General features: G+C 31.1%; 1 protein-coding gene across 1 annotated transcript; it reads right to left on the bottom strand.

Moving 5' to 3' along the window:
• Window positions 1–3,243: 3,243 nt before the first annotated feature.
• LOC128042546 (uncharacterized protein At2g29880-like) lies at window positions 3,244–13,469 on the bottom strand. The gene is made up of 3 exons (XM_052633923.1): window positions 13,278–13,469; window positions 12,960–13,203; window positions 3,244–3,359 (listed from the first exon to the last, which is right to left on the bottom strand). Exons 1-3 carry the CDS (start codon window positions 13,467–13,469, stop codon window positions 3,244–3,246), a joined length of 552 nt encoding a protein of 183 aa, XP_052489883.1.
• Window positions 13,470–13,708: the final 239 nt, after the last annotated feature.

The raw sequence follows: 13,708 nt of genomic DNA, 5'->3' as shown, positions 1-13,708 counted from the left end.
AAGAACGGCCATTGACTATATCTTAAATGGAGAGATCTTATACAAAAAGGGAAGGATCAGATATTGTTAAAATGTGTAGACGCAGTGGAAGCTAGAAAAATTCTGGAAGAGGTCCATGAGGGTATCTGCGGAACGCATGCAAATGGTTTCACATTGGCCAGAAAGATCATGAGATTTGGGTACTACTAGTCCAATATGGAAGGAGATTGCATCAATTATGCTAAGAAGTGCCATAAAAGCCAAATTTATGGCGATAAAATGCATGCACCTCATTCACCTCTTCATGTTATGACTTCTCCATGGCCTTTCTCTATGTGGGGTATGGACGTTATTGGGACAATATCTCCAAAGGTGTCTAATGGGCATCGCTTCATCATTGTGGTTATTGAATACTTTACCAAATGGGTGGAAGCTGCTTCATATGCAAATGTCACGAAGTCAGCAGTTAGCATATTCTTAAAAAAAGAGATCATATGTCGATATGGAATGCCCGAGAGGATCATATCTGATAATGCGTTGAATTTGAACAATAGTGCAATAGCGGAGGTCTGCAGTCAATTCAAGATCAGATATCATAACTCGTCGCCATATCGCCCAAAGATGAATGGTGCAGTAGAAACAGCCAATAAGAATATCAAGAAAATGGTGGGAAAGATGGCTGAAACTTACAAAGACTGGCATGAGAAATTACCATTCGCCCTCTTTGCTTATAGAACGTCTGTCAGGACTTCGACTGAGGCAACACCTTTCTCTCTGGTTTATGGAATAGAAGCAGTCTTACCTATTGAGGTGGAAATTCCTTCTCTCCGGGTATTAGCTGAGTTGAAATTGGATGAGGCAGAATGGGTTCAATCTCGTTATGATCAGTTGAGCTTAATAGAAGGAAAAAGGCTAAAGGCTATTCAGCACGGTCAGATGTATAAAAGGCGAATGATGTGAGCCTACAATAAAAAGGTTCATCCTAGAGAATTCCACGAGGGGGAGCTAGTGTTGAAAAAGATTCTTCCTATACAGAAGGATTTTAGAAGAAAATGGATGCTAAATTGGGAAGGTTCATACGTTGTGAAGAAGGCCTTTTCAAGGGGAGCTTTGATCTTGAGTGAGATGGATGGAAAAGATTTGCCAAACTCTGTAAACTCAGATTCAGTTAAGAAGTAATTTTCTTAAAAGAGAGAGAGAGAGAGAAAGAAAAAGGAGAGGCCAAGGTGAAAACCCGCAAAGGGGCACCTTGAGACAAAAGGGGATTTGAGTTGAAAACCTGAAAAAGGGCGGCTCAAATATTGATCAAATGGGGCATTCGATGATCTTGCAATGATTGAATCAGTAGGAAAGGGGAGGGACGCCACATCTTGGGGCATTGACAGAGTATTGTAGATCTTCTAAGTACATGTCAAACTTAGAGTAGTCTTTAGGAAGTTTGCGCAGAGAAGATTAAACTGTGATATCTAGGGTGCCTAGTCTTTTCAGTATTTATATCTTGGAATATTTTATTCTTTTTCAAGATTCGTGTTTCCAATCCATTTCTCTTTTATTCTTATTTTCTTTATAATTTATTCATCTCGAGTTTTATTCTCAATAAATTTCATCTTGTCCATTATGATAATCTTGTTCAAGCATTTTTTTCAATAGAACAACGATTAATGGGCTAATAATACTTTTACAAAGGAAATTTTACATATTACTCTGGAAGTTTCTAAATAATATAGGGACCTGAAACAAGGCCATTGTTTAGAATAACCAAGTTCAAGGGTTGAAATGTCTAAAAAAGAAAATTCTAAAAGTAAGATTATCCTTTTAATTTTTGTGTCGTTCAAACACTGACTGAACAAAATGGCGAGATATGGTGATGGTGACAAAGTTTGATCACCTTGTGTTAAGAAAAGGTTTCCTCGGAGAAGGAAATCCTTCATTTGTGCATAGGCATTTGGTATGACATCTTGAGAATGGTATAAAGGACCAAAGTGCTTCACATTGCGATAAGAGAAGATTGTGAAAAGCCAGATTTTTCTACGCTTGAGTTACAGCGGGAGAAAGATTGTACAAATTTTGCATCCCAGTAGATTAAACTTTGAAGTTTACAGTGGGGGGCAATTAGATTAAGTGTTTTTTGGAGATGCTAGCCGAGCAAGAGGACGTTGTAGTGCGTCAGTGATACGACTTTAATAAACTTTGAGTAATGACAACCTAAGTGATAAAGAAGGATCATTCTCGAAAAATGACATTCTGCATTCATTCAAATGTCATTCATGCATGTCTAGTTAGGAGCATTTGATTCATTATGATCATGACATCCTAATCACTAGGCATAATTAGGTTCATAAATTGAATTATATAGGTCATGTTCCCCAGAGAACAAACTGGTGAAACTTCAGCCTTATTTCTCTGAGCAGCTGTGGAGTAGGTTGAAAATTATAGATCTTGACTTCCTGTATTGGCAGCGAAGTAGATCGAAGACACCAGTCTTATCGCCTTGACATTGCAATGGAATAGATTAAAGCCACAACGGCGAATCTTACTTCCCTGGCGTTGTAGCGGAGCAAATTGAAGCCACGACTACGAATCTTATCTCCCTGGCATTAAGGCTTGGATTAGCTAAAGTGGAGCAGATTGAGGCTGTGGACAGCAAATCCTATCTCTTTGGCATTACAGTGGAATAGATTGAAGCCACAACGGCGAATCTTACTTCCCTGGCGGTGTAGTGGAACAGATTGAAGCTACGACGGCGAATCTTGTTTTCCCGACATTGTAGTTAAACATATTGAAGATGTCAAGTCTTATCTCCCTGAAGTTTCAGCGGAGCAGATGAAAGCCAATAATCCTATCTCCCTAGAGTTGCAGTGGAGTGGATTAAAACCATAGATCTTATCTCTCTGAAGTTGCAGAGAGCAGATTGCAAGCAGTCTTGTCCCCTTGAAGTTACAGTGGAGCAGACAGAGGAAACCAATCCTATCTCCCTGATGTTGCAATGGAGTGGATCGAAACACTAGTTCTTATACCTCTAAAGATGCAGTAGGAAGGAATGAGGCTATTTAAAAAAGAAGAAAAGCACCAAGGTCCAGCACGACCGGGAAAAATTGGTCATTTTTAAGTCTTTGCTCTGTTCCCGTTACACGACAATGAGCAAAGATGGGCAGCTGTAATACCCAATTTTAGCCTGGACCCAAATAAATAAAGGTGTCCAGTCCATTTAAAAACCTAATTTACGTGGCCCAATTACATTATCCCAATAAACCCATAACAGAATCAAAGAACCCTAGCCCCTTCGCCTCGGTCTTGAAGACAAAACGACCTCCTTACGAGATGTCGCAAGACGTCATGACGTTCTCCTTCCACGCCGCGCACGTTTGTCTTCCATGCACCTGCAATAAACCATGAATAGCACAAATAGGATCGAATATATAGCAAAATTGTAAAAAGATTTGGCTATAAAAAGCCAACTGATTTCTGTAATAGGGTGAGCAAAATACTGTATTGAAAAGTAAAAGAAAACACGAAAGTAAAAGAATCAGAAAAGCAAAATTTTGAAGGTGATCTTTTTGTTTTTACTGTTTTTTGTTTCATTTTTCTATTGGTTCTTTTCTTTTAAAAAATAAACGAAAAGAAAAGGAGAAAGTTACCTGTGTGGAGGAGATGGCAGACTCTGCCCGAATCGAAGCCGGAGGGAGGCTTCAAGCCGCTGAGGTGGTTGCGGCGGTTGGGGAGGGTTTGGGTTAAGAAAAACCTAGCAGAGCACCCCCCATTTCCTTTTCTTTTGTTTTAAAACAGAAATGAAATTTAGTTTTTTAAAAAGAACAGATTTTTTTTTTGTTTTTATAATGGAAGCAAAACGGCGCCGTTCAATGTGGGCAGATCCGCACGTCGACCAGACCCGCAGGCCGCGCGTTTTTACCCTAAATGGACTATTTGCGTAATTAGTCCTCATGATTTTACTGTTTTTTTAATTATTATTTTTATTTCTTTTAAATTTTGCAACATATTTTATTACTGTTTCAATTTAATCCGTGTTGTTGTGCAGCGTTTCGGAGGGAGGGATTAATTTCCCTTTTGGTCCTCCACTGTTAATTGCATGTTCTATTTGATCCATTGGTATTTTATTTATTTCAGATTTGCCCCTGAAACTTCGGTTATTTTCAATTTAATCCTTCATCTTTCATTTTAGGTTTTTTAAGTTTTTTATTATTATATTATATATTATTATTATTATACCTACATATATACACGCATATGTATTTTATAATATATATGTATATATTTCAAATGTTTTAAATACATATACATATTTTATTATTATCTTATTATCTTATTTTCATAGTTTTGTATATATATATATATGTATTTATATTTATATTTTATAATATTTATCGTTTTCCATATTTTATAATCTATATATATGTTTATACATTTTTATAATATGTATATATATATTCATACACTATTCAAAACCATTATAAATATATTTTCCGCATTTTTTATATAATTTACTAATATATTATACTTATACATTTTACTTTTTGTAAATGCATGTATATATTTTATGTATATTTTATTATTGTTTTATTTTCATGACTTTTGTATACATATATATATGCATTAACATTTTATAATACGTATGCATCTTTTATATTTCATAATCCATGCACATATACATGCATTTTCTATAATATATATATGTACCTTTTTGTAGAATTATTATAAGTTTCTTTTGTTGTTTTTTGTTTGGTGTATTTCATGTTTTTTATATATGTATACTTATATATACAAGTTTTAATATATGCATACACATATTTTCAAATTTCACTTATATATCATCCTTATATATATATTTTGTAAATACATATACATGTATAATTTAAATTAAAGTATTTGTTTCATATTGTTCATTAATTTTTAACATCCTTTTGAAAATATATATCTTGGTTGCGTCAAAATATTAAAATTATTTTCTTTTGATTCAAAGGCTTTTAAAATAATGCAATATTCGATATTCAGGATTTTCGAGGAAATTGAGTCCTAACGTACTGGGTTCCGATTTTCTTTATTAATCCTAAATAACCGATAATATTCTTTATTCAAAATGCATAAGCATAAAAATCATTTTCGGGAACTTAACTTGTTGTGTCCTAATGTATTGGGCATGACATATTGCTTTCTCAAAATGAAGATTTTCTTATAAAATAAAAGCGGTATTCAAAGTAGGGGTGAGCATTCAATCGAATCGAATCGAAAATTTTCGAGTTAATCGAGTTTTTGAATCTCATTTTATCATCCTAACTTTGTTTAAAGTTTTCTCGAATCGAGTCGAGTGAGATAGAATTCGAATCGAATCGAATCGAATATATTTGTTCGAGTTAAATTTTAAAAAATAATTTTGGGTCCTTGTAACCATTGTCACCCATCGTAATAAAATTTGTCCACCTTAATCAAATTTTTATTAACTTTCATCACCTCATAATTTATTTATTAATTTTTTATATCTTGGTTAGCTTATTTGTTTGCTTAGTTGTTTCAATTATCTTGGATTCTTGTCACTATGTATTTTGGAATTAAAATATATTAAATATAAAAATATGATTTTTAATAAAATTTATTTTAAAATAAAATTTGAAATTGATACCAATATAAAATTTTAACACGAATATTTTATGGCATAATTAAGAATTCAATTTTCATATAAATATTCAATATGACTAAACAATTCAATAATATAAATAATATAAAATGTGAAATTTAATTTAATAATATAAATAGTATATATAAATAAAATTATTACTATTTATGTTTAGTGATTTTTTGGATAATTTTGATTTTTATTTGAGAGTAAAGGGTGAGAAGTAAAAGTTTAGGGAAAAATAAAAGTTTTGGGGAATAAAAGTTTGAGGAAAGTAAATAGGGGAGTAAAATTTTGGAGGAAAATATTAAAAAAAATTGGAGGGGAGGGTTTGGGGTAGATGGGAGGTGGGATGGGAAGAGAATAAAAGTTTTAGGGAAAAGTGGGAGGAGTAAAAATTTTGGGGAAAATAAAAAGTTTTGAGGGTTTTGAGAGTAAAATTTTGAAAAAAAATTAATGGAAGAGTAAAATTTTGGTGGGAAATGGAATTTGGGTAGATTGGGGGTTGGGAGGGGAGGGGAGTAAAAGTTTTGGGGGAAAAGTGGGAAGGAGTAAAAGTTTTGAGGGAAAAGTAAAAAAGTTTGGGAGTTTAGGGTAAAACTGTAAAATATTATAGTTTCATATTCGAATTATTCGAATTATTCGAATTATTCGAGTTATTCGAATTCGAAAACTCAACTTGATTCGAACTCGAAATTCGAAAAAAAAATTCGAGTTGATTCGAATAACTCGAATAACTCGATTCGTTTAACTCGAAATTCAAATTTTTTTTCGATTTTTTCGAGTCGAATCGAATTTTGCTCACCCCTAATTCAAAGTTTGGGGATTTTGAGAAATTGTACTCTAACGTATTGGGTCTCGATTTCTTCGATTAACTTAAACAATTGATTATCCTTTTCTGATTTCATCATTTGAGTTTTTTTTTAAAAAAAAATCTTTTTAACCCTCGACACTAAGACATTAAATAATCAATTTGGTACCGATTTTGGGGCGTTACGAGGGTGGTAACCGTTCCTCACGCGTAACTGACTCCCGAGCTCATTTTCTCAAATTTCGTAGACCGAAATCATTTTTGAGGTGAGCCGATCGCACCACAATAAAGGATCGGTGGCGACTCCAGTTTTTTGTTTTTAAAGTCGACAACTAAATTTTTGTTTTCAAAAAAGGATTTCGATAAAAGAAAAAGATAAATAGTAATTTTTTAAAGTTGATAGTAGAATAAAAAAAATTGTATTTTGTTAATGTACAACATACTAATCCTTAATAGATTATAAATAAATGATACATTTTTAGAAGGAAAAAATAATTTCCTTTTAATAAAGTGGTTTATTTTAAATTGAGTTTAAATTGATTTATATAAAGATTTTATATAAAATTATTATATTAATATTTTTAAAGAAAATTAGGTATATTTCGGTTTTGAAAATATTTTTATTTTCAAAAATAAATTTTATTTTCTATATTTAAAAATTAAAATATATATTTAGTAAATAAAATAAACATTTATCTTCAAAAAGAAAATATGAGAACATGTTTGGTAGCTATTTTAATATAATAGAAACATGAGAAATAAAATTAAAATATATATATTTATATAAATTCAAACCAAAGTACCTAATCAGACATCTAAAAAGTTGTTGAAAAATAAAAGAATATTTTTGCATTTATATGGATTTGAATTAGACGTGAACATGAGTTGAGCTATCCATACAGGCTTAAAGGCCCGCCTGCAAAGTAGGAGGGTTTGGGCAAAAATAGAGGCTCAAAAATTATCTTAAACAAAAAAAATAACGTCCATTTTCTAAATAGGTCGTGTCTCAGGTAGGATATTTTGGCCCTGCCCAAATCGATTGTTTTGCTACTATTTCACTATTGTTTTATTGTTGTTTCACTACTATTTTGGTACCATTTCACTATTATATTACTATTATTTTATTGTTATTATTTGGATATTGTATAACTCTTATTTTATTATTAATTTTGATACTATTTTAGAGGCATTTACTTGCTAAGTTGCAACTATGTTAGTGTTATTTACGTATAAAGAGTTTTATTTATTTATTTTAATTTGTTGGAAAATATTTATTTTAATGTTTTTAGTGTATTTGATGTATTATATTTTTTAAATTTAGTTTTATATAAAAATAATCTAAAAAAATTTAATACGGGCTGGCCGAGTTGGACTCGGGTTTAGTATTTTTTATCTGGATCAGACTTGGGCAAAATTTTAGACCCATTCTTAAGGTTGGCCTGGAAACCAGGCTTACAATTTTGCATCAGCCTGGACTATGATCAAGTCTAGTTTAAACCAAAGTCAATTCATTTAAAGTTAAAAGTCCTTTTATTATTTTCTGCTTTAAAATCATACAAGTTAAAAAGTTGTTTTCATTGTTTTCTAATTTTCAAATATTTTTATTTTTCAAAAATTATTTTTAAAATAAGTATCAATTTTCTTCCATATTTTTTTAAAACTTCTATTTTCTAAAACCAAACAAAGCCTTATTTTTAAGATTTTATTTTAAAAACTAAATTGATACTTGATTAAATTGTGACATCAATTTAATCAAAAATTTATAATAGATAAATAAATGCCGGTGTATCATAAAATTTACATGATAATAATATTAACATTTTTTTCAAATTAATAGTATTTGAGAACTGAAACAAGTATTGTTATTTTCACTTATCAATATATATTACCAATGCTATAGAAGATTAAGACAAGTAATAATAAAAATACAAATCTATAGACAAAATTTCATATATTTGATAAAAATTTAATTTTTGAATATATTGAACAAGAAATTTTCAATAGATTAATTTTAATCCATTTAATTCACATAAATGTTAATAGATTTTATTTCTTTGACAATAAGAGGAGTAAGATGTATTTAGAAATTAAATTCAAAATTTAATATCAATTAAGATTTTATTTCACTAGAAGTATTTTACCATTATACGAGGTTCCTTTGATGTTAATTGAAAATTTATTAAAATGGGATAAAAGTAAGGGTAGAACTACTTACCTCATTCTCACCTTTCCAAGGTGTTGGATTTTTTATATAACCTAAAATGGTTGTGTTGAAAAAAAGTTTACTTAAAAGTGTCATCATAAGTTTGTATTGTTATTAGTGCAAAAAGAACATGATTAGAGTGTGCTTAGGTGCGCCTGTTCCTCAAAGGCGAAGCTAGAGATTTTTTTAGGGGGATTAAGTTTTATATTTTTACTATAGTAAAAATGTAATTTCACCATTTTAATAGTTTATATCATTATAATTTTTAAAGAATTAAATTAATTTTTTTATCATTTTTAGTGCCAAAGTGCAATTTTATCATTATTGTTAAGTACTATGTAAATGCACTGTTAGATAGATTAGTTAAGTAGTGGTTAAGTCTATTAGCAACGATTAGTTTGTTAATGATTGTTAGGCTATTAGCATTCAATTATAAGTTAGTTGGCATTCTTTTATATAAATGCTCATGTACAAAGATTATTCAACTCAAGAATGTAATCTTGATTTCTCTGAGTGTTCTCCTCATTGATTTTGTTATCTTTTTAAGTCATCTTATCGGTAGTTCATTGACTTTATCATTGTGATATCAGAGCTAGTGTTTTCAAGGTAATCAGAGAAGTTTCAGTGGTGGTGAGCAATCAAGATGAGTCCTGCAATAGATCAGGTAGTGATGGTTACTTACACGCCTCCTATTTATAACTTCAAATATTGTGAATACATATGGTAATGTCTTTTTTTCACAAATGCATCTATGAGTTATTTTCTACCCAAAATACAACAATTCCCTCAACATGATGCAGTCAAGTTGATAGATCAAAACTTCATTCTTTGGTAGCATTAAGTTAATCTGGTCATTGAAGGTTATGGTATTAATGGATATATTTTAGGAAGTTTGTCTATACTTTCTTAATAAAGACGAAACATTAGTTGAGAATTCTGATTTCTTGTTATAAAAACAACAAGATAAATTGTTAGCTTATTGGTTGTTGTCCATTTTCAATAGTGAAGTTCTTCCCCATCTCACTTGTACCAATACTTCTTTTGAGGTTTGGAATGTCATCACTAAGTTGTATAATGTTAAATCTTCCACTTAAATTTCTACACTTAAGAATACTCTTCATTCACAAAAGAAAAAGGAATCAGGCTGTAAAGGAGTATCTAGCTAAAATTAAGCTGCTTTGTGATACACTAATGTATCTAGGGGCACAGTGTCAAAATGAAAACATGTTTGTGTTGTTCTTGCAGGGTTATCATATGAGTTTCAGTCAGTGTTGGCTATGGCATCTTCAAATTGAGATTTTTTTCCATTAGATTTAATCATTGATATGTTGATGGAGTGTGAGTCTCGACAAAATGAGTTTGTTATTGAGTCTTCTGTGGTTTCCCCTATGCATGCTAATCTTGTTCAATAGAATCATCCAATTGAATCTAATTCTCAATTGCGTTCTTCTCAGCCTAAGTTTGTTGATGATTTTCAATCTAGAGGTGATGGTTTTCAGGCTTGGGGAGGAAGAACTAGGTATCGTGGTAGATTCAATTATTCTAATTGACCACAATGTCAACTTTGTGGAAAAGTTGGTCACCTTGCTCAACGTTGTTTCTATAGATTTGATCAAAATTTTGAGGGTTTTACAGTTTTACCTTTTCAATCATCTAGTGATGCTAGTTACACCCCATTCACCTTACTACAAGCTTCTTTCTCCATAGATGTATACCCATAATGTCTATGCACTAGCCTTCGGTCCTTTGTTCTCCGTTCCTGTTCCTTCACAGTTTACAATTCCAATTGTATCTCAAATTAATGGTGACTCTGTTGGTGGCCACAGTCGAGCTTATACCCTTTCACCATGTGTTTAGTGTCCCTGTGGACTAGCTCATGTTTACTATCCCAATGGACTATCCCGTATTTACTGTCCCGATAGACTACCCCTTATTTAGTGTCCTGACGAACTATACTGGTTGTAATATCCAAGCTATGGTCTTACACCTTAAACCTGTTAGAGGTGTTGCCCCGAAAGACCTTACCGTTGTCACGGTGTCGCCCCATAGAGCCTACTAACCGATGTCACGATGTTGCTCTATAGAACCTAATAGCTTTCAATATCATCTTATCTTATATCCACCTTGATGCTTGAACATCGAAGTGCCCCCCCACAAGGCCCGGAGCTTCGCACATCACAGTTTGCTCCCAACAATCCTAAAAGGCGAAATTTTAATGGAATTCCATTTTTTTTATATTCCTCCATTGTGCCTTTCCTAACCTTGATGGTTAAACACCTCCGTGTTCCCTTCGCAAGGCCTGGAGCTTTGCACATCACTATTTTCACACAACAATATCATACAGTGATATTTAACAGAAGTTCCCATTCCTAAATCCTAACTTCATCTATCCCGTCAATTATTTTCCCACCATTTTAAAATCATGCAATATATGTGTTTCGCTTACATACTGACATGGAATACACCATTTGTTAAAACATGGATTTCTAATTATCTCATACATACTAAACTATGTGGCGGATACTATATATCCAACGATCTTAAACTTACTTATCATTCCAGGGATGGAGTGTAAAGACTCACCTATGCTTTTTTGCCTTATCAGCTTAGCTTTTCCAAAAGCCAGAGCTTCCATTCTCCTGGAAGTTAAGCATGACAACCAAATCATGAGTTAAACTCAATAATTTTAACTTAAACCTTAATTTTCTAGAAACATGTAGATCCCCTAAAATGTTTCTGGAAACCCTTAACTTCATTTACTTAACCTTACGTGTGCAGAAGGAATAAGAACCTTAACAACTTAATGGATTCTCCACTTTTCCAACTCTAGCTTCATGATTTCTTCTTCATGCAAAGCTTCCCATAACCATCTCTTCTTCGAAATTACCCAGAAAGAGGATTTAAGAAAAGAAGAAAGTGAAATAGATTCGAGAATAACAGCACGTTTGGTTCGCTGTATTGGAATAGAGGTGTAATGGAATAGAGGCATAATGGAATAGAGGCATAATAGCAAATCAATTGTTTGGTTGAATGTAATGGAATAGATGCGTAATAGTATTCTTGTGTTTGGTTGAATGGAATAGAGGTGTAATAGCATAATGGAAAAACTAAAATGACTAAAATACCCTTAGCATAAATTTGTTTGAGTAAATGATTATTGTTATTGTTATTTAAATTTTAATAAGATTATTAATATCAATAATAAATAATTTAATCATATTTTAACATAATTATTATTAAATATATTATAATTAAAATATATAATTTAATAAAATTCTTAATAATCAATATTCTTATATGAATTTACTCAAATCATAATATATGATACTATAAAATATAATTTAACATAATTATTATTAAATATATTTTAATTAAAAATATAATTTAATAAAATTCTTAATAATCAATATTCTTATATGAATTTACTAAAATCATAATATATGATACTATAAAATATAATTTGAAATAATTAATATTAAATATATTTTAATTAAAATATATGATTTAATAAAATTTAAAATAATTATAACTAATAAATTTTCTTATATGAATTTGTATAATTTAAAATAATAATTATTAAATATAATTTAATAAAAATATATAATTTCATAAAATTCTTGATAATAAATTTTCTTATATGAATTTATATAATTTAAAATAATTAATATTAAATATAATTTAATAATGATATATAATTTCATAAAATTCTTGATAATAAATTTTCTTATATGAATTTATATAATTTAAAATAATTAATATTAAATATAATTTAATAATGATATATAATTTCATAAAATTCTTAATAATAAATGTTCTTATATGAATTTACTAAAATCATAATATAACTTGAGAATTATATTCTACATAAACATAATTAACTTATATTAAGAAAATGTTAGATGAAAATGAAATTCTACATCATAATCCATATGTTATATAGTTTTACAACATCAAAAGTTTGAACATTGATTTTAATGGTCGAAAGAAATCTTGACCCATTCCAATCAGCAATGAAGGTAAACTAAAGAAAACGAGCATTTGAGTTGGATGATCTGGAATTTTACTCAAAGCTCGATACCGCTCATCGTCGGTTAAACCTTCAATTTCCCATAAGGATGAATATAAATTTGTAGCTTTCTCTTGGATGATCTGGAATTCTTCTGACTTCTGCTGAACTACCACATCGAAGGTAATACTCCTACTGATTTGATCGCCAATGACCCGCATGTTTTCGGCCAATAAAGTGACAGCCTCATCAAATGAAGAAGACATATCATCACGAGCATCAGATTTCTTCTTTCTCTTGTTTGAAGATGAGGAACCCCCTTGGTCTCTACCTCGTCGCGGCTCCGCAGCAGAAACATCCATGTCATCTAAAGAGACATCAGCTTCGCAGTCATAGAATAAGTTTCTTTCTTCATCCATACCTGTAGTAGGTACACCCTCAGCATTTATTTCTTCAAGAACATCAGCAGCTGTTTGAGCATCTTTCCCAGTTGCTCGATCTCTAGCGTATATGGTAGTAAGCTGGTCGTAGTAAGGGAAAGTACGATTTCTGAATTGAGCGGCTTCTTTGTGACTCTAAAAAAATGAGGAAATCATATTAGTTATAAGTTTGGTAAAAATAAGATAATAAAGACTTGAAATAATCTTACCTTTAAATAGGAGTCCCAAACCGCATCTTCAGCAACAACGAGCTGCCTATGCTCGTCCCAACCAAAACCGCTATTGTTTTGGCCATTAAGCATGTCATAGACGATTGACCACTCCCTTTTTAGTAACCTAATCCTTGATTCAATATTAGGTTTTGCCATCAACATTGCATTTGGCAAAACCTTTTGTAGCATTCTTTCCAACTCGTTTAAATAACCGGCTTTGAACCCGGTATCAGCATTAAATGTTCCAACATTGTACAAGTCCTCTTCTGGAACCCATTTTCTTTTGGTTCCTCTAGAAGCTTGAGAAGAAGCATTTGATTCTGGAACACCTGACATAATTATCTTAAGAAAAAAAATTATATTAATTACTATTAATATCATGAATCAAAAGGTCAACACTTTATAAAATTATAATTAAGTTCAATATC

Source organism: Gossypium raimondii, chromosome 7, assembly GCF_025698545.1.
Source record: "Gossypium raimondii isolate GPD5lz chromosome 7, ASM2569854v1, whole genome shotgun sequence".
NCBI lineage: Eukaryota > Viridiplantae > Streptophyta > Magnoliopsida > Malvales > Malvaceae > Gossypium > Gossypium raimondii.
Note: the sequence above shows the minus strand (reverse complement) of the source record. Positions and strands in the feature narration are given on the sequence as shown.

Coding starts and splice junctions, on each gene's coding strand:
- LOC128042546 (XM_052633923.1), bottom strand. CDS start 13,469: ATGCTACAAAAGGTTTTGCCAAATGCAATGTTGATGGCAAAACCTAAT. Junction 13,204..13,277: donor TTTGGGACTCCTATTTAAAG/GTAAGATTATTT, acceptor TCATTTTTTTAG/AGTCACAAAGAAGCCGCTCA. Junction 3,360..12,959: donor TGCTGCGGAGCCGCGACGAG/GTAGAGACCAAG, acceptor GGTTTATTGCAG/GTGCATGGAAGACAAACGTG.